The sequence below is a fragment of the Pelodiscus sinensis genome, chromosome 10, assembly GCF_049634645.1.
Source record: "Pelodiscus sinensis isolate JC-2024 chromosome 10, ASM4963464v1, whole genome shotgun sequence".
Classification (NCBI taxonomy): domain Eukaryota; kingdom Metazoa; phylum Chordata; order Testudines; family Trionychidae; genus Pelodiscus; species Pelodiscus sinensis.
The window spans coordinates 39311058-39330522 of NC_134720.1; the positions used below are offsets into that span (position 1 = coordinate 39311058).

A 19465-nucleotide genomic window follows, 5' to 3' on the forward strand; every position below is an offset into this window, starting at 1 on the left:
TAAAAAGAACTGAAACTATAACAATCCTGTTTCTTGGGTAATTGGGAGCAATTTGTACACAAAAAGAGTTTAGAAGTGAGGCCATTAAATAACATTTAGAAAGTAGCTGAAAACAATTTAAAACATCTATCCCAAAAGCCCAACCCTATCCCTACCAACTCCAGCCCCAGTGCTTTCAACTCTACTTTCCTGGCAAAGACAACAAGAACAGACACCTTTTTAATAAGATACCAAATGGCTAGGGATGTTAAATATCCAATAATTGACTAATCGAACAGTCGATGCATTTTGTAGCAACACCTATGGCAGTTGTTACATTTCAAAGGTGGAAGCACTGCGTGAAGCCCGGGGTCAGCTGGGGACTCCCCCGCTGATCCTGGGCTCTGTGCAGCACTGATGCTTTGAAACATCATGGGGAGCCCGGTATCAGGCTGCATGCAACATTTCAAAGCAGCAGTGCCATGAAGAGTCTGGGGTCTGGGTACCCCTTCCTGAACATTTCTTCCTGAGTACCCCTTCCTCTTCCTCCCCTCTAGCTGCCTCTTTCTGATAGAGGCAGCAAGTGGGGGGAAGCGACTAGTCAACTAGTCGTTCACATCCCTAAAGTCATGCAACAAATTCAGTATACAGCTTCCTCTTATTGTAATTTAAAACAAGGTAAGGGTTTGGTTGTGCCAGGAAAATGGGATGTGCCTGGAATGGGATTCCTTCTCATAAAACCATACAGGAAAGAGATAGAATCACTAGGCAGGTTAATGGCGCTGTCTGGGGGCATGCCCCACTTCCGTCTGAGGGTGCCCCAACCCTGAGCCTCTTAGTCCCCAGGTGCCCTTTAGGGAGAGTAGAGACTTGAAGCAACTCTTGCAACCGAAGATGGAACAAGATGCCCCAAGAGATGTTTCCCAGATCTAATTTCTTTGATCCTGTAATTAAACTCAAAGCCAGTCTCAGTCCTCCTTCTGACATTAATGGCTGAGTACTGTCTGGGACAGAATTAAGGCTGTAATAGTGTAGTCAATTAACATAGAAGCAAATGCTTATAAGTTAATGCTATAGAGTACACGCATTTCGCCCCCACCCCCAACACCAGTACATTCTTTAGCAGGCTGGCCAGCAACCCGACTCAGTCCCGGCTTGCACCAGGTCCAGGACCTACCTCTGCTGCAGCTCTGCATTTAAAGTGCATTAAGTAGTCAGCCCAGCTCAGTTCCAGCTTGTGCCAGGTCCAGGAGCTCACACCCCCTGCAGCTCAGAGAGGGGCTGCTGCCACCCCTGTATCAGAGGCAACAGTACAGGGTGACAGGCAGCCAGTCGACGAAGGGAGCTGGTGTTCACCAATACAGAGTCAGCAGCATGGCATGGCAGAGGGCTCCTTGGGAGAGGGGCCAGAGCGTACTGGCTGTTGGCCCCTCTCCTGAGGACTGTAGAATAGTCGAGTAACCAATAAGAATTCATGAGGTTAATTTGACTATTCAGTTAACTGATATTTAACATCCCTGCACAGAACTGCTCCCAGGAAATCAGAAAGAAAAGGATTGTGAACAGTGAAGCAGAGAAATAAGTGTACCTGATATTGTCACAAGGACATTTAGTCCCTCTAGCACATCCATCTGTTGAAATCGCCTTCTGTTGATCAGATTGTACACCTTTCCTTGGCCACTTCGATCCAAGAGCATCAGTCCATTTTCTGTACCCACTAGCAGGTTAACACCTAGATATTGAACAAACAAATGGACTTATACCACACTCCACTGCTGCTACTTTAAGGGCTTGGTGCAAAGCCTATTGAAGATAATGCAGTGAAAGTCTTTCCATTGATTTCCATAGACTTTGAATCAGGGCTTAAATCTCTCTCTCTCTGCTACCTCAGGCTCCCAAAGAGGACGACAATCCCAGCCGCACAAATCTAGCATGAGATTATGTATCATAAATTTGGACAGCATCATTAAGAGAATTTCATGACCGCATCCCATTGGTGTGGAGATATTATCAGGCATGAAGAAGTTACAAGTGATTTGGCCAAGGCTGTCCAGCACAGTAGGGATGAGAGGTCTGTAATACTTATTCCCTGTCCATTGCTCTATCACTAAAGCATGAATAAGATTTTCAAGAATGTCCGGTTCTGAGGTGCCTAAGACCAATTTCCAATAGTGAAAAAATCCATGTGACTTAGGCTTCTAATTATAATTGATGTTCACTATTGAAAATTGGACTTAGGCTGCTAATTCACTTGGCATTTTTAAAGTGTTACCTCATGTTGCCTCTTCATACCCTTACAGCAATAGTATCACCATTAAAAGCAGTCACTAAAATATAAATTGCTGGACAACACAATTATGATGAAATACAAGGCAGAATTAGTTTCTTCTGAAACAGAGATCTCAGTTTTTAAGTTTGAATGTCTAGGCAGTCATCCACCCATATAAATGGGAATTTAATTGAAAATGGGACACATCTGGGTATCTAAGGGCTTATCTAAGAGCATACATATGATGTGGATACTTAAATTAGGGCTTGCCTACATAGCAAATGATTGTACATTCAAGCAGTGGGACTTTCATTGCATTGTAGCAGTGTCCACAAGAGATGCTACTGGCTGGCAAGCTGGCGTGCTGTAGATTCACACCTTTGTTGGCTACACAGTAATTCCTTATACAGTCAGGCCCTGAAGCCTCAAGGTTCCACCAGTTACAAATTGCTCAAAGTGCCTGTTGTGTAGCGTAAGGCTGCTGTCACATAGGGTGTGTCTAGACTACTGAGTTTTGTCGACAAAAGTGGACTTTTGTCGACAAAACTATACCTGCGTCTACACTACCGCTGAGTTCTGTCGACATAACGTCGACAGAACTCAACAGTTTTGTCGACGCTGGTAAACCTCATTTTACGAGGCATAACACCTTCTGTCGACAGAGTTCTGTCTGTAGGGTTGCGTCTAGACTACAGGGTTTTGTCGACAAAGCAGCTTGCTTTGTCGACAGAACTGAATGTGTCTAGACGCTCTATGTCGACAGAAGTTTTGTCGACAGTATCTGTCGACAAAACTTCCATCGACAAAACCCTGTAGTCTAGACGTACCCATAGTGAAGGAGCCTTTAATACAATTTATTTATAGCCCTAGGCTCTAGAAAACTTTGCAAAATAGTTAGATAGTTAGCAGTTTACCCCATAAAGCAGCACAAAGTATTTCCGAATTGAAGCGCTTCTTGTACTTCCGGATTTCCGGCGTGTCGCTGTGAGGGCGGATATTGGTAGGGTTCACATTTACCACAGAGATTTTCCTTGCCTCATTCAGTTTGGCCTGTTCTTGTCTAAGCAGTTCATTGGTAAACAGTGCTAAAAAGAAAACATATTAGTAGCAGCTTCCTCAATTCCCCTGCAGCTTGACTACTTTTCCTGGCTGCTTGAATCAGTAGAGAATTGTTCATTTTATTTTTAGATTAGGGATAAGATATTAAAAATGCTACAAACAAGCTAAGATAAATATTTTAGTGACGGGTGAACACCAAACGCTTAGGTAGCTGGTCTGCTAAAACCATCGCCTGTCATTATCACCAGAATGGTCTGTTTCCTTGAATTCCTTTCCTGTCTGTCTGTATCTACCTACTGTTTCTTATCTTAGATTGTGAGCTCATTGGGTCTTTTGGTTCTGTGTTTGCACAGTGCCTAGCACAATCGGGTCCTACTATTATTTATTAATTAAATGAAGAATAATATCAGCAGCCAAAGTTTATGAACTATCCAAACCTGTACTTGATTCTGCAAAAGGGTCCTAGAAATCTCTCCCCCACTAACAGGGAAGGTGGGCACATTTTCACAACAATTACTGCTTCCTCACAGGCAGGGGTGGAGAAGCTTTTTTGGACCACTGGCCCACAAAAAAAATCAGTAGGGGGCCGCACACAAGTGAGAAAAAAGAAACAAAACCCCACTCTGACATGGCCCCCCACTGAGAAGGAGAAAGACACTCCCCACAGTCCCCTTGTACACCAGAGCCTTGGGGAACCCAGACAAGTAGACTTTTTGAGCTCCAGCCCCTTGTGCAGATGGTGGGGGAGGTCTGGATGGGCTCCCCAGTGCTAGGGGAGAGCCCCGAGCCTCGGGATTGAATCCAGGAAAACTTGGGTCTGCATCCAGGCCTTAGGCTTCCCACCCTTGCATCTCAGGCCTCTCGCATGGTATTTCATCATTCCAAGGTTTTACATGGAAAGTGGAAGGAAAAATAAAATAAAATAAAATAAAATAAAATAAAATAAAATAAAATAAAAAAACAAGCAAAAACCCACAAAAAACAAGCCCAAACAAGAGTTAATGAAGGTTTTAAGGTGTGGATTATGTTCTAGGTGTGCATTCTGATCTCATTTAGTCCATGCCCCATGTTGGCCACACTGCTTCCTACCTGTAGCAGATGATTCTTCATCATCATCTTCATCCTCATCAGTAGGGGAGGTCTGATACACTCTAGTATCCACAAATGGAGTGAAAGAGGCTTTGGTGCTACTTCCCATGCCATACTATAAAACAAGCAACAGGATGATGGCTCAGAGGAAGAGAATAATACTTAATATCAATGTTTTTGGTTCCAGTGAACAACAAATTGAAATCTTTGCCCATGCCCCATTGTTCAAAACCATTCTCTTTGCCCTGTCTGATCAGTGTTTATATACATTTAAAATAATTAAGAAGCATTATATAAAAAGGGAGATTCATGAAAGATTGAATTGTGCTTTAAAAATGAAAGGTAGTACAATAGGCACCGTAAATTCTAACTACCAAACACATGATGATGCGGAAGAAAAATCTTAGGGTATGTCTACACAGCAAAGTTATTTCGAAATAACAGCCCTTATTTCGAAATAATTTTCCTAGCGTCTACACAGCCAAACTGCTATTTTGAAATAAATTTGAAATAGCAGAGCACTTATTTTGAATTTGGTAAACCTCATTCTACGAGGAATAACGCCTATTTCGAAATAAGTGCTGTGTCGACACTTATGCCTCCAGCCTTCCCAGAGTGCCCTGGTGGCCACTCCAGCCTGTTTCATTTTGTGTATAGACGTGTTATTTCGAAATAAGCTATTTCGAAATAACACTGTAGTGTAGACATACCCTCACTGACAAAGGTTTGGGATGACTGCATCTCATGACTGGTGAATCCAGGAGTGATTTTTTCAGGATGTCCCAGGGAAGAACAAACAAAACTTTAAATCACACTTCTCTGTATTTGAACATGCCACATGTTTTATAGAAAATTATTTCAAGAATGCTTGACAGTTTAAGTATTCCCATTGCTTTTCTTTTAAGGGGGGAGGGGGAGGAAGAGATACCTATGCATGTAAAGCTATGATGTTTTAATTAGCATATCTTCAACTATATGGTATATGGATTGCAGAAAGAAAGAAAAATAAATAATACATTTTCAAAACCTCTGAAAATTTCCCAGTACAACTTCTGTAGATATAATATTATAGTTTGACTAGGCATTACTCTCTTATCTGCTAGAACAAAAACAGAAATATTTATCCCATTGGAAAGTTACAAATCCTGGCCCTCTAAAAAGCACCCACTTCTAATCCTGATGGGTTATATGATGTTGGACTTTAAAATCCATCATTAGTCCAGGACAGAATATGTCTTATCTTGTTTGTCAAGATACTTTAAATTCTCAAATGAAATCACAAATTTGTGGGACTGTGAAGGATAGGAAAAGGGAGGAAATATTTTTGTGTCAAGTTGGCAGCAGAGATTTGGTATCTTAGAAGTACTCCCAACTCTTGACAGAAGTGGATTAGTGGGTAGAGCCCAGGTGAGGTGTTCCAAGAGACATGTGAAATGAAATTTATCCCATTGCTCTCCAATCTACCATGGTTCCGCAGTCTATCACATGGATGTAACCACCTCACATGTACAATATATATTGTTATTAAATCCTACCACTTAGCACTGGAGGTATTTCAATGGGCTACTTTGTTTCAAGAAGTTAGTTAAATGATTTCAGAATTAAAGTGAGAGGGGCCCCTATGGTCATATCTTAAATAATAAAACTAAACCGGAACATAACATAGCTGATGACAAAGCTGAGACTTGGTGATAGGAAACTGAAAAAGTTCTCCCATCACATTGCTCTCCTTTTAAACCCGGGTTTTGTTAGTGCAGGAAAATGAAGCTAAGACCTTCTCCTGAACAAAACAAAATTCTTATCATGGGACTCATAGTGGCATGTTTTCTTCCCCATACTTGAGCAGCTTATTTTTCTATCATCATATTTGCCCAGAGTATGCTATATTTATGACCTATATTCAGTGCTGTTACAATAGCAAGACTCAAGTTTTCCCACAAGAAACACCATTTTAATTTTAGCTCCTTAGTACAGGTTTCTTTCATGCCACTAAGGGCCAAAATCAAATCTGCTATCTTTGTACAAAGCCAGAGCTCAAACCCACTGCACTGAGTAATTGCATAACAGCCTGACTATAAGAAGATAAGCATACACTTTTATAAGGGTAGTTCTCTCAAAGGTAAGTATAATCTTACATTGCTCTCAAAATGTTACTTGGGTTTCAAGCAAAGACTGCAAGATTTCCTGAGGAACGGATTAAGCTAATAAGTTTAAGAGTGAATATTTTGTTGAAAAGACCTCTCTTGAGTTTTTCATTATTCAGATATTTGGTTTCCAAAATCTTTGCTGAATGAAGGCCTTCTTAAAATCTAACTCATGCAACACTCTGAAAGGCATTTAATTTAGAAACAACTCTCCTATGTCAGATTTCCCCTATTCTTTTTTTGCTCTTTGTAAAGGTGGCCTATATGATTAAAACAGAAGGATTAGGAGACAGGAGATCATGGTTGTAGTTCTGGCTCTGAACTTTGGCACACTGCATACCCCTAGGCAAATCATTTATATGGGGCATCAGAAAAGTGACCACAACGATCTCACAGGGGAGTTGTGAATCTTCTCTTATTTAAATACTTCAAAGTTTGAGGATGGAAAATGCCATTCAAGTGCAAAGTAATATCATAATGAACAAAAATCCAGTTTGAATAAACAGTTCATCTGCAGCAAGAATTATCTGGGCTGGGGATGTGGGGGCTGACAGAAGGGAGTTTTAAAAAGCCTTTTAAACATTTCAAAAGAACCATAGTGACTCTAGAGACAAAGTCCCATTGACAGGCAATGAAAGCTAGGGGCTTTGTAAACTGTACTCATTATGTGAAACCTGGCTGAGGTATGATTAAGGAACTATTTTAACAACTTACAAATATTTGAAGGGTGTAAATGCCAAGATGGGAGAGGGATCATTTAAGGCAGTACATGGAGATATAACTAGGGCTAAGAGGATTACATTTAAAAAGAGAAAAACTATGTCTAATATCAGGAGAAACTTCATTCCTGGAAGACGTGCAGAAGGAGGTGTGGAACAGCCACCAAAGAAAGTAGAAGCAGACTCATTGCTTATGACTGAACATTAATCAGAAAAACACTTGAAATGGTACCTTCGGGCACATTCCTGCACTAGCAGTGAGATGCCTCAGATGAGCTAGCAGTTTTCAGTGCCTACCTTCCCTGATTCTCCTGTTGTTTTCTCCCCTACCTTTTTCTCTGATTCATAATCTTCTGTGACATTGTCTCCATAACAACAGAATATGATGTAAAAAATAAAGAATTAATTCCCATGCAGAGAATTAACAGCCTGAAATGCATTCTGAAAAAAATAGCTGATACTTGCATGCAAATGTATTCGTAAAATATAATACACACAAGCAGAATTGTTTCTATAAAAAATGTCTTTTTCAAAATATTCCATGAAGCATCGGCAACACTAGAAGGAAACATTTACAGGGATTTTTCCCCTACTAAGGATAAGATACTTTCAAATACAAGATTTAGGATGGATGAAATTCTCTATTCTGTTGTGCCAAGTTTTTTCTTTTTTTGCTCAGACTCAGCTGTTCTTCATCTAAGATGCTGGCATTTTAACAACTTTCAGATCAGTTATTTGAATAGTAAGACCTCATCTTCCTGCAGGTCCTATTCTACCTTTTATAAACCTCTGTCTCAGCTTACCAAGCTGCAGTATAAGATAAAAATACTAAGTTTCCTCCAATCTGTTTAGCTCTGACATATCACCACTGGTTTTGCAGAGCTATACAGATGGAGTAATCACTGTCACTTCTGTAAGATAGGTTCAAACCCACTCTTGATTAAAGTGACCAAAATAAAAAATACAAGAACAGTAATTTTTCATAGATATACCCCAAAGGAGTCACTTAAAACACGCTTGGGTCACCTTACTCCCTTCTGACACAACACAGGTACATGCCACAATACTCCCTATGTTATTTTTACCATTAGTCAGCATGACTGACACTATTTCGCAAAGGATGAACATGTAATCTGAATCTGCTAGAGGGCAGTTAGAATACATGTATGATAGTGAAGTTATGTAGAATAAATTATTTCTCTGCAGGAACAGACTGCAAATCTGAGAATTCTTCTGCCCCCAGCCTTTTCACGAAAGGGTGTCTAGACTCCAGGGTTTTTTCGAAAAAATTTCCCCTGCGTCTAGACTGCTGCTGTGTTCTTTCGAAAGTAAATCTAAAGAAAGCGGCAGTCCTTTCGACCGCGGAAAACCTCGTTTTACGAGGAATAATGCCTTTTTTCGAAAGTGCTTTCACTGACCCTATGCAGGGCTTAAGAAGGTACACGCTTGCCCTAGGGTAGTTTCATCCTCCAGGCCAACCTTCTAGGCAACAAGACATCTATGCAGATTCCCAATGTGACAGGAGTTTCTACTAATGGTATTGTGACTCAGTCTGGAGTCTTACACCCATTCTCAGCTTGTCCAGCCCTAGAAATTGTATTTTTTGAAACTTACAAGGATTCTTTGGTTCACACACTATAAATGTATATATTTAAATACAATCCCTCCGTGTTATGTCTCCATTTTTTGAGAATAGTCTGAGAATGACTCCAGAAATATTTGCTTTTATAGACATCTGACTCCCTCTTGTCCTTAGAAGGAAACAGATAAAACCTTTAGGCCAAAACATGGACCATAGGTCCTTATGTTTTAGAAGGAATAAGACCCTTTATTCCAAGCAGTTTATTAATTATATTATTAAAAATCTTTAAAACGGCTAGATAATCTGAAGTGAAAAGAATAAAATAATACATCATATTGCCTGTGGCATTTAGTCTATGTCCTACGTCCACATCAAAATAAAAGTTCTGTTTCTTATTGAACATTCACCCACAGATTTTACTTTATACTAGTTGATGTGGGCTTGCATCTGAAATCAGAATTTGGCCCAAAAAAAAGTGTGAATGATATACGGTAAAAGGACTATGAATGACAGGCTTTGACTCACTCTGTCTATAAGTAAGAACTTAAGTTTATTAGGATTTTTGTATCTCATGAAGCCAAAAAAAACAATCCCCATTTAACTACTTCGCTGCCAACAAGCTAGTAGGAGAGTCACTTTATGCTGCATGTAATCCCCCACAACTTGAAAGGTATGCTGCATTTTGGCGTAAAGAACTCCACAGCATTTTTCTAATCCAGGGCTACTCAACACGTGGCCCGTAGGCCACATGTGGCCCATAGCCCGTTTGCTTGTGGCTCGTGGTACAGTTTGGGTTTATGGTGAGGTTTGGGTTGCTATGTGTTTTAGTAGTTAAATTCCTGGACTGTTGTGAAGCCAAACCAAAAGAGTAGTCAATATAATGGTCTTCTGTTGATATGCATTTTAGTAATTAAATTCCTGGACTGTCATTTGCTCATTAAAAGTGCTGTCATATGGGTGGAATCTGGTAAATATTGCATTTTATTAATATCAGCAGAACTGACTTAAATGGGGCCTGCGTGTGGTGCAGTCTTGCCTTAATTTTTGTATTCATGCCCGTCAGTGTGAAAAAGCGATTTGCATATATTTGCATATCTATTTCCATGTATATGCAACCACACTTAAGTTGCGGTCCTTGGCATGTGCTATGAGTATCATTGTGGCCCCTGGGGCTTCCAAAATTGAGTAGCCCTGTTCTAATCACTCTTTTGGTTCACTTTACCATCAGAGATGAGCTAAAGGGTGGAATCTGAACCCTAGTGGAGTCAATGGCAAAATGACTTCAACAGGGCCAAGATTTCACTCCCAAGTTGCTAAGTTGAGTCTCACATCTGAACTCTCACAAACATCGCTACACATTGGCATCAACTGCTGGGTGTGAAATGAGCCCTAGTGCAAATTTCCACCTTTACAACATATTACGATGTCAATTACTCAGCAGATTCAATGTTACTTCAGCTACATTCCTAATCATAATCATGGACCAGAAACAGATAGGAGAGCAGAAATGACTGAAAACACTGAGAAAGCCCTTTCCTCAAAGGATGTTAATTCTTGTTCAAAGCAATGCAAAGGAAGAGGAATAGCCATGTAACAAAGAGGCCCCACCACCTACTTCAGCCACTGAGTCCATGTCTTGCGCATGTGTAGAGACTCGCCCCAGGGCCTCGGTCGGTGTGCCTGCAGGCGAGTGGCTTTGCTGCACCAGATCAGGGAGATTGATGTGCCCTGCAAAGCCATTGCTGGCTGCGTGGCTAGAACGCTTTTTTTCACCAGTTGTCTGCAGAGACACAAAGTACAAGGAAGAGGAGAGGGAAAAAACAAACAGATCTACTGCAGTCTACCCCGACACCAAAGCAAGCACAGAACAAGAGCCCTCTTTGCCATATTCTCCCCATGCAAATCTGGCAAGCAGCAAAATATAAACCAGGAGAAAGAGAGAATTAATCACAAAGTAAATTCAGGAGCAATTAGTCATGTTACACCAGCAGAAGAAGTCTGATGATGATGATTTTGGATTAACCTTTCTGTAACAAAGCAACCCTGGATGACATTCCACCCTGGGACTTGCAGATGCAAATTTTCCAGGGCCAGCGGTCATTTTTTCCTGAGACTAGGTCCAGGCCCATTGCAGTCTTTGGGATCTGTGCTTGTATGATGGAGGGCAGATTGGGTCCCTCTGCCTTTTAAAAACTACAGTGGTCTGATTTCAGGATTCCCGCAGTAGCTAATACAGTTCTAAAACCACATTCCTGGAGTTACCAAACAACAGTGGACAGCATCAGCATTTCCCTTCCTCACAATAAAAGATCTATTTTCATCTGGCTGTGCACACAGAGCTCCCATTAGCGTCAAAAAGGGCTACATGCCTCTGTGGAAAGGAGAAAAACCTACTCCATATACATTTTTAGGGAAGTGATTTAATCCAAGAACATTTTATTTAATTCTCTCCCCTCCTAGAGACTCCCCCTAGCAACCAGCAAAGCAGATCATCTCCCCAGACTGCACAGGTCGGCTACGTCTACACTGGCCCCTTTTCCGGAAGGGGCATGTTAATTTCAGCTATCGTAATAGGGAAATCCGCGGGGGATTTAAATATCCCCCGCGGCATTTAAATAAAAATGTCCGCCGCTTTTTTCCGTCTTTTAGAAAAGCCGGAAAAGAGCGTCTACACTGGCCCCAATCCTCCGGAAAAAGTGCCCTTTTCCGGAGGATCTTATTCCTACTTTGAAGTCACTTCCCTAAAAATCCTACTTTGAAGTAGGAATAAGATCCTCCGGAAAAGGGCACTTTTTCCGGAGGATCGGGGCCAGTGTAGACGCTCTTTTCCGGCTTTTCTAAAAGCCGGAAAAAAGCGGCGGACATTTTTATTTAAATGCCGCGGGGGATATTTAAATCCCCCGCGGATTTCCCTATTACGATAGCTGAAATTAACATGCCCCTTCCGGAAAAGGGGCCAGTGTAGACGTAGTCGTCATGTTTGACACCTGTTTAGCAGAACTCACCGGCAGGGCATTACACTTCCAATTGGGTGCTGCTCATAACAGTTAAGAGAAATTCTTGAGCAGGCTATTGCACCTGAAAGATGGCTGGGGCTGCGATATGCAGCCATAGCCTACATAGCCCTGATCCTTGCAGCTGGCAAATTCTCAGGTTACCAAAGAGTCAAATACGAAAGACAGAGCAAGGAAGAAATGATTTCCCTGAAATGGCTTTGGTATTCATCAAAGTTTGGAGTTTAAGATCAGTCTCCATTTCTCCATGACATAATTGAGTAGCTGTCCATAGCAAATGCCCTTACCGCCAAGGGCGGTGATTTATTTCAAGCAATCACCCTCTCTGGCATGTGTTTTTCCCACGCAGAGAGAGTATTGTTATGGAAGTTCTCCCTCATTCCTATTTTGATTAGCAATTACACCAGTAGCATGTCCATTTGCAGGGAGTGTAGACTCCTCAAAACCAGGGATGCTGCTAAGTGTAACAGGCATTTGCTTTATGCAGTGTTGTAGCTGTGTCAGCCCCAGGATATACAGAGACAAGGTGGCTGAAGTAACTTTTTTGGTGGACCAACTTCAGTTGGTGGAGAGGCCGAACTTTCTAACTATATAGAGCTCTTCTCCAGGTCTGTGAAAGATACTAAGAATGTGACAGCTAAACACAAGACTGACCAGATACAGTAGTTTGGTAGCTAGCACATGGCTAAGAGACGTGCCCTTTGATTACTGAACACTTTTCACCTTAAAGCTATACATTGTCCTTGTGCAGGGAAGAGAACAGAAAAGGCCTGATCCAAAGCCCAAGTCAGAGTTTTCCCATTGAGTTCACTGGGCTTTGGATAAGGTCCTAGAAGAGTAATAGGAAGGTTTGTGTTGGACACTGTATTTTCTACTACCAGGTAGTTTTGCTGCCTGTTGCTCAATTGTTTTAAAATCCTTATCTGACACTAGTGTTCGCCTATTATATTATTTTCATATTTTACTCCTCCCCAGTCCTCCCTAAGAATCAAGCAAGGTGGAATAGGAACCACAGAGAATTAAACCAGGGAGATTTGATGAATGTGGCAGACCAAGATTTCAAACTAGAAAAACAAATAATGTACCCAAAATATTCCGTGTGAGGACCACAGCCCTGTCTCCGTAATTCCTTAAAACCAGAAGTCAAATTTATTGTGGACTTTGGAGACATGCTTGATGTCAAGCCAGGAGACTTCTCCATCTTGGCACTTCATCTTCTTTATAAATGCAGTCACTGACATTATGTTCTAGGTTTTTTGGGTCTCCTTGTATAGGAGCCAAGATATTGCAATTAGAGTGTTCAGATAAGAAGTTATAATTATACTAAATCAACTGAATGTCCCTGGCAGATGGCTAAGTTGTGGTGGGGAGGGTTTGGAAACTGGTGAAAGGAAAGAAACTTTGGCCAGACTCCAATCTCTCTAACAATGGTGTAGATTGAGAGCAACTCCTTTGGCTTGGACTTCTGATAATAGAACCATAGGGTTGGAAGAGACCTCAGGAGGTCACTGAGTCCAACCCCCTCCCCAAAGCAGGACCAACTCCAGCTAAATCATCCCAGTCAAGGCTTTGTCAAACTGGGACTAAAAACCTTTAGGAATGGAAATCTACCACCTCCCTAGGTAACCCATTCCAGTGCTTCACCACCCTCCTAGTGAAATAGCCCACCTTAGACCTCTCCCACGGCAACTTAAGACCATTGCTCCACATTCTGCCATCTGTTACTACTGTGAACAGCCTCTCTCCATCCTCTCTAGAACTCCTCTTCAGGTAGTTGAAGGCTGTTATCAAATCCCCCCTCATTCTTCCCTTCTGTAGACTAAGCCCAAATCCCTCAGCCTTTCCTTTTCAGTCACGTGCTTTAGCCTCTTAACCATTTTGATTGCCTTCTGCTGGATTTTCTCCAATGTGTCCATATCCTTTCTGTAATGGGGGCTCCAGAATTGGATGCAATACTCCAGATGTGGCCTCACCAGTGCCAAATAAAGAGTAATAATCACTTCTCTAGATCTGCTAGCAGTGCTCCTCCTAGTGCGACCTAATATGCCATTAGCCTTCTTGGCCACAAAGGCACACTGTTGACTCATAGACACACTCTTGACTTTGATTTTACATCTGAGTAAATTACATCAAATCCACCCCAGTCCTCACTAGTATTACTATTCACTGCTGTTTTTAGTGTCAAGAATCATTTATGTTTGTCATATTTGTTTATATTGCCTAATTATATTACTGAGCCTTTAATAAGCACAATTTAATCAATCATTTTCTGTTTAAAATACACAATGTAATTTTTTCATGCTTCCAAAGACAAAACCTACTAAAGATATTCCATAGAAACTCTTATCTCCTACTTACCTCCCTTACCATTAAAGTTCCTTCTCTTGATATACTGTTAAATGTATCTGCATTGGATGTTTCAAGACCATGGGATGCCACCATTCCTAGACTGTATGGTTCATTGTTTCCCGGAGCTCCTGTTGGTCTGGAGGTTGAATGGAGAACATTGGTGATACAAATTTCTGTCATGTACAAAAATGTATTCTCTCTGTATCACAGTCCAAGGTAAAATGGGCCTTGATATAGCAGTAGGGACTTACGGGTGTGTCTACACTGCACACTATGGTCCACAGATATGTCTACCCACCATGTCTATGGCTACATCTAAATAGCATGACTAAACACCAACTGCTGGCCCACATCAGCTGACTCCAGTTTAAGGGGCCTGGGCTGCAGGGCTGTAAAACTGCTGTGTAGACATTCAGGCATGGGCCCGATGAAGGGGAAGGATCCCAGAGCCCAAATGTCAATACTGTAAAAATGTTAGCCCTCCACCCAAACCCCACAGGCCTGAGCTAGCCACTGCCATGCTGTGATCTTTTAGTCCGGCCCAGATACACTCTGTGGGATCTGGACTTACTGCAGCTTGAGATGCAGCCACACTCTAAGGGTATGTCTACACTACCACCCTAGTTCAAACTAGGGTGGTAATGTAGGCAACCGGAGTTGCAAATGAAGCCCGGGATTTGAATTTCCCGGGCTTCATTTGCATAAAGCCAGGCGCCGCCATTTTTAAATGTCCGCTAGTGCACACTAGTGTGTAGCCGCGCGGCACGGACTAGGTAGTTCGGACTAGACTTCCTAGTCCGAACTACCTAGTCCGTGCCACGTGTAGCCGCGCGGCATGGAGTCCGCACTAGCGGACATTTAAAAATGGTGGAGCCTGGCTTTATGCAAATGAAGCCCGGGAAATTCAAATCCCGGGCTTCATTTGCAACTCCGGTTGCCTACATTACCACCCTAGTTCGAACTAGGGTGGTAGTGTAGACATACCCTAAATGACAAGGCTTGCACCTGAGTCACAGTGAGTCTCAGTTGGCCTGCCAATGGAGGAGGAGAGTGGGGGGAGACAAACAGGCTATTGCCCCAGGGCCCGGTGATTCAAAGGGACATGGGGCTTATAGCAGCCACTGTTGCTACCGCAGCAGTATTGGTGGCTGGAGCCGTTGGCCCTCTGAATCACTGCTGAAGTGCCCCATGTTCTGTGAAGCTCTGAGGGCTGGCAGGGGCGGAGTGTACCACGCTCTAGGTGGTGTGGAGGACTGGTTGCCACAGCCTCGCTTCTTCCACCCAAGGCCCTGCCTCTTCCGGAAGTGTGAAGCCCCTCCCACGTTGCCCAGGGGCCCACACAGGCTGTCAGCCCCCCTGGTACTCAGGTTCTGATCCATCCCCCTAACAGGGTTCTAGGATCTGGGTTTTGAGTGTTTGCTGACTTATAGGAGACTGATTTGTATGTGGACAGAGTGGGGGCTTGGACTGAAACCCGCCTCAGAGCCCAGGTGTAGTGTGCAGTGTAGAAATAATTGTACAACTATTCTAGCACTAAGAGTAAGGATCAGGCCGTGGTGAATTTTCACTACTTTATTGTGGAGTGTCATTCATAATCTTGCTCATTCTGTTTCTGTATGCACATTATTGTCAGAGCAAAGAAAGTCTGTCTAACTGGATGCTAAAGCAAGCAACGTTTTATGATCAAGCAGTTTTAATGCTTCCTCCAGAGAGAAAATTCTTCAGTATTTACAATTGCAAAAGCAAAGGGCCAGAGACAAAACACAGATTCTGTAATCTACAAAAGCTACACTGCAGCATGCAGTTGGCATAAAGTGGCCAGAGACAACCAGTGAAGAATTTGCTCTATGTAGAAGGGAAAGTAGAGAGGACGTGTCAGAGACATTTTGAAGGGATCTGGGTGGAGTAGAGCTCCACCATGCCTGATTCTCCACTGGCCTAAGGTGCCCTGCCTAGTGTGTGAATTAAAGGCATTTTGTATTCATGCTTTAAGCTCATCCCTAAGTAAGAGACTATAGTGTGTGTATATATAAAGGGCTCTCCCTGCCTCTTTTTTATGTGTTATTAAGTACTCTCATAATCTGGTTGGACAGCGCCAAGTTCTGCAAGCCACAAGCTGTATTCTCCTGGTATCATCTCAACAGCAAAGGGAAATACTTTATAATGCTAGAAATACAGTGACAAGGGCTAATAGCTATATTACTTTCAGGAATAAGAGATCCTCCGGAAAAGGGCTTTATTCCGGAGGATCGCGCCAGTCTAGATGCTTTTTTCCGGCTTTTCCCCAAGCCGGAAAAAAAGCGGCGGACATGTTTATTTAAGTCCCGTGGGGGATATTTAAATCCCCCGCGGATTTCCCTATTCCAAAGTTGGAAATTAGCATGGCTATTTCGGAATAGGGGCCAGTCTAGACGTAGCCAGGGTGTTTTCAACAGATTCAGAATACTTTGCAATCTCATACGGGTGTTGGGAAGATAAATTTATAAATTGTTGTGAGAGGCTCAGATATCATGATCGAGGCCACAAAACAGCTGAGCAAGAAAGAATGAGAGTTGCAGGGGGCACTGAACATATTCAAGGATCAGGCCCTCCAGCACTTGTTCCCTTTTGGTTTTGGAAGATGACATGCATGTACAAGCACTGAACCCAGGGGGAATTTTGCTGCTGAGTTCATTGGGAGTAGGATTAGGCCCAGTCATTTAAGTGCAATGCTGAGAATTTGATCTCCCCCAGTAAATAAGTTTCCAATGGTCATCTGAAATGACTGGTTTTCAGTCAGTGAATCATCCAAAGTGGTAACCAGCACTGGCGACAGATTTCGCCACGCCCTGGGCAAGGTAATAGGGGCTCGGCTCTGGGCCCAGCAGAAGGGGAGGATCCTCGGGTAGCTGCTCGAGGCAACCAGCCCTCATTACCACCCAGACCTCTCTGCACCTCCCCCATCCAGCTCTCAGCACCGCCCAGACTGTGCCACATGGGGATCTGGTGGAGATTTAAAGGGCCAGAGCTCTGGCTTCTGTGTTAATGGCAGCGGCAGCCCAGAGCTCCAGGTCCTTTTAAATCACTGGGCCCCAGGGTAACTGCCCTTTTTGTCCCTCATCCCACCCCCCTTGGTATTCCCAGTTGTGACTGGACTCCTAGACTCACTAAACTCAGAAAGATGGCATCGTGGCCAGAAGCTATGGGTACAGGAAGGTCAGTGTGGTATTACATGGTTCTCAAACTCTTCCAGACTACAGACCACATCTTAGCAGAAAGAATCCCAAAGTCCTCTCATTTCCCATTCACGACTGCACTCTGGCAACTAGAATGACTTCAACTGCCTACATGGAAAGTGAAATCAGTGATACTGATGTGTTTTTAAGTTTACATTCTCAGCAAAGAGCCTAGATAGTGAAGCATGTGGTAGTAAGGAGGAGGAGCTAGTACATGTAACCTGCCAACACTCCAAAGCCTACCAGCAGGTGGCCAATAGACTGCCAGTGACTTCTGGACCAGCTGGGAACCACTGTACATCAAGATAAAGTTATATGCATTTTGCAATTTCACTGTCTTGCCGTTAAATAATTGGTCTCTTACATAAGCCTTGGAATGTCACTGACAGGCACTGTTCCATCGTGCGTTTCATTTTCACCATCCTCCTCTTCCTCTTCACTGCTTTCTGATTCCTCGCTGGAGGAAGAGTAGTCAGTCACCTTTTTCAGAGGGCGATTGGTCTCTTCAATACGCAGTTCCCTCAACTCTTTGGCTAATGCAGTCAGGTCCTAAGGAGAGGCAAAAAAATTAAAAACCCAACATGAATTTTATTTAAAGCAAGAGAAGTGCCACACACATCTCTTTGAAAGCCAAGCACGAGCAACAAGAAATAGCGTAACAGAATTATTACAAACATCAAACAAACATAAAACAATGTTTGTAGCATGTAGCATTTCTTAAACAAAATGAAACTGACTTTAATTTTCAACGAACATAATCACCAACCTATTTTTAATATGTATGTATGTATGTATGTATGTATGCGTGTGTGTATATATATAAACACATATGTATATACACATAAAAATTATATTTGTTGAAAAGGTGAAGTTCAATCACCATCATAGTAAACTGGAAAACAATGATATTCCAAAGCAAGAGTGCCGCAGGAGAAATTATCCAAACCAGTCTTCTTCTTGGCCTCTCAAAGACACACTATAATGGTATTTGCACCATTACAAATGCCATTAGAAGGAAAGCAACGACTACATTTCCAAAAGAATGGTGCAATCCCCAAGGCAAGATCCATTTCAGTTATCACTCTTGAGTTGACAGGAGGAAGTTGCCAGGAAGCAGTGACATGGCATCATAGTCAAACTCCTCAGCTCACTGCAGCACTAAGTTTTTGAGTCATGGCTCTGAGTCAACCACAACTGAAAAAAAACAACCCCTCAGAAGAAATAGCTTAAACACTTTATGTGTAACGTGCAACATGTCCTCGCCTTAAAGTTAAGGAATTTTTTTTAAAAAAGTAGGAGTCTTTATAAAAGGTCATTTTTTCAGTTTACCATGACTTGAATGAAACCTTAGACCTGACAGTTATATAAAATAGACAGTTACTTAAGTACAAGGGACATTGCAGGCACTGTGTAGAAAATAGACTTTTTATTATCTTACATGCTTTTATAGCAATGCAGGGGGAAGCAGTAGGGCAAAAAAAAAGCATGAGAGCTCTAATTAGAATGGGTTAGAGTACTCTATTGCACAAAGCATGCACATGATGAACAACGCATTGCAATTGTCAGTCTTACCATTTCTCCCTATATTAGTGACCGATGTAGCCATCAGTGCATTCGGTCAGAGATAAAGGATTAGGGAGAAAGAAACTCATTGAAAAATACTAAATTCCACATTTTTCTTATGGCCATATTCTCTCTCTACTGCATTCCACAAATCTCCAGTATACTGTTCCAGCAGAGCGACTAGAATAACAATATTAATTAAAATTGTGCAGGTAGGTCTTAAGATTTACCCCTTGGCAGCAGAGGAAAAATATGAAAAAAATACATAACTGACACTGAAAACCCAGAGTATTTTTAGTAGAGAAGCTGTAATATTTTGCAGATCAAATTTTACTTTAGTTGTTTGTTATTCCTGGCTTAAGGACATAATAAGCTCTTCAGGCGTCATTTGGATTAGAAACTCAAAAAGAAGCCCAAACCGTGTTAAGTGAAGTAAGTAATCATTCATCCCTAATTCCACACTGATCAAATCAAATGCTTTAT

General features: G+C 42.2%; 1 protein-coding gene across 11 annotated transcripts in view; it reads right to left on the bottom strand.

The window, feature by feature from the left end:
- Nucleotides 1-19465, bottom strand: part of TNIK (TRAF2 and NCK interacting kinase) — a 352035-nt gene that overhangs the window by 12402 nt on the left and 320168 nt on the right. For 8 of the 11 annotated variants that reach the window (XM_075937944.1, XM_075937946.1, XM_075937945.1 and 5 more), the window contains 6 exons: nucleotides 17784-17968; nucleotides 14214-14340; nucleotides 10457-10621; nucleotides 4397-4511; nucleotides 3163-3333; nucleotides 1568-1711 (listed from right to left, as the gene is read on the bottom strand). In XM_075937944.1, the coding sequence (XP_075794059.1) occupies nucleotides 1568-1711; nucleotides 3163-3333; nucleotides 4397-4511; nucleotides 10457-10621; nucleotides 14214-14340; nucleotides 17784-17968 (907 nt within the window). The remainder of the gene's footprint in view (nucleotides 1-1567; nucleotides 1712-3162; nucleotides 3334-4396; nucleotides 4512-10456; nucleotides 10622-14213; nucleotides 14341-17783; nucleotides 17969-19465) is intronic. The other 3 variants (XM_014572379.3, XM_075937948.1, XM_075937947.1) reach the window with 3 other exon arrangements.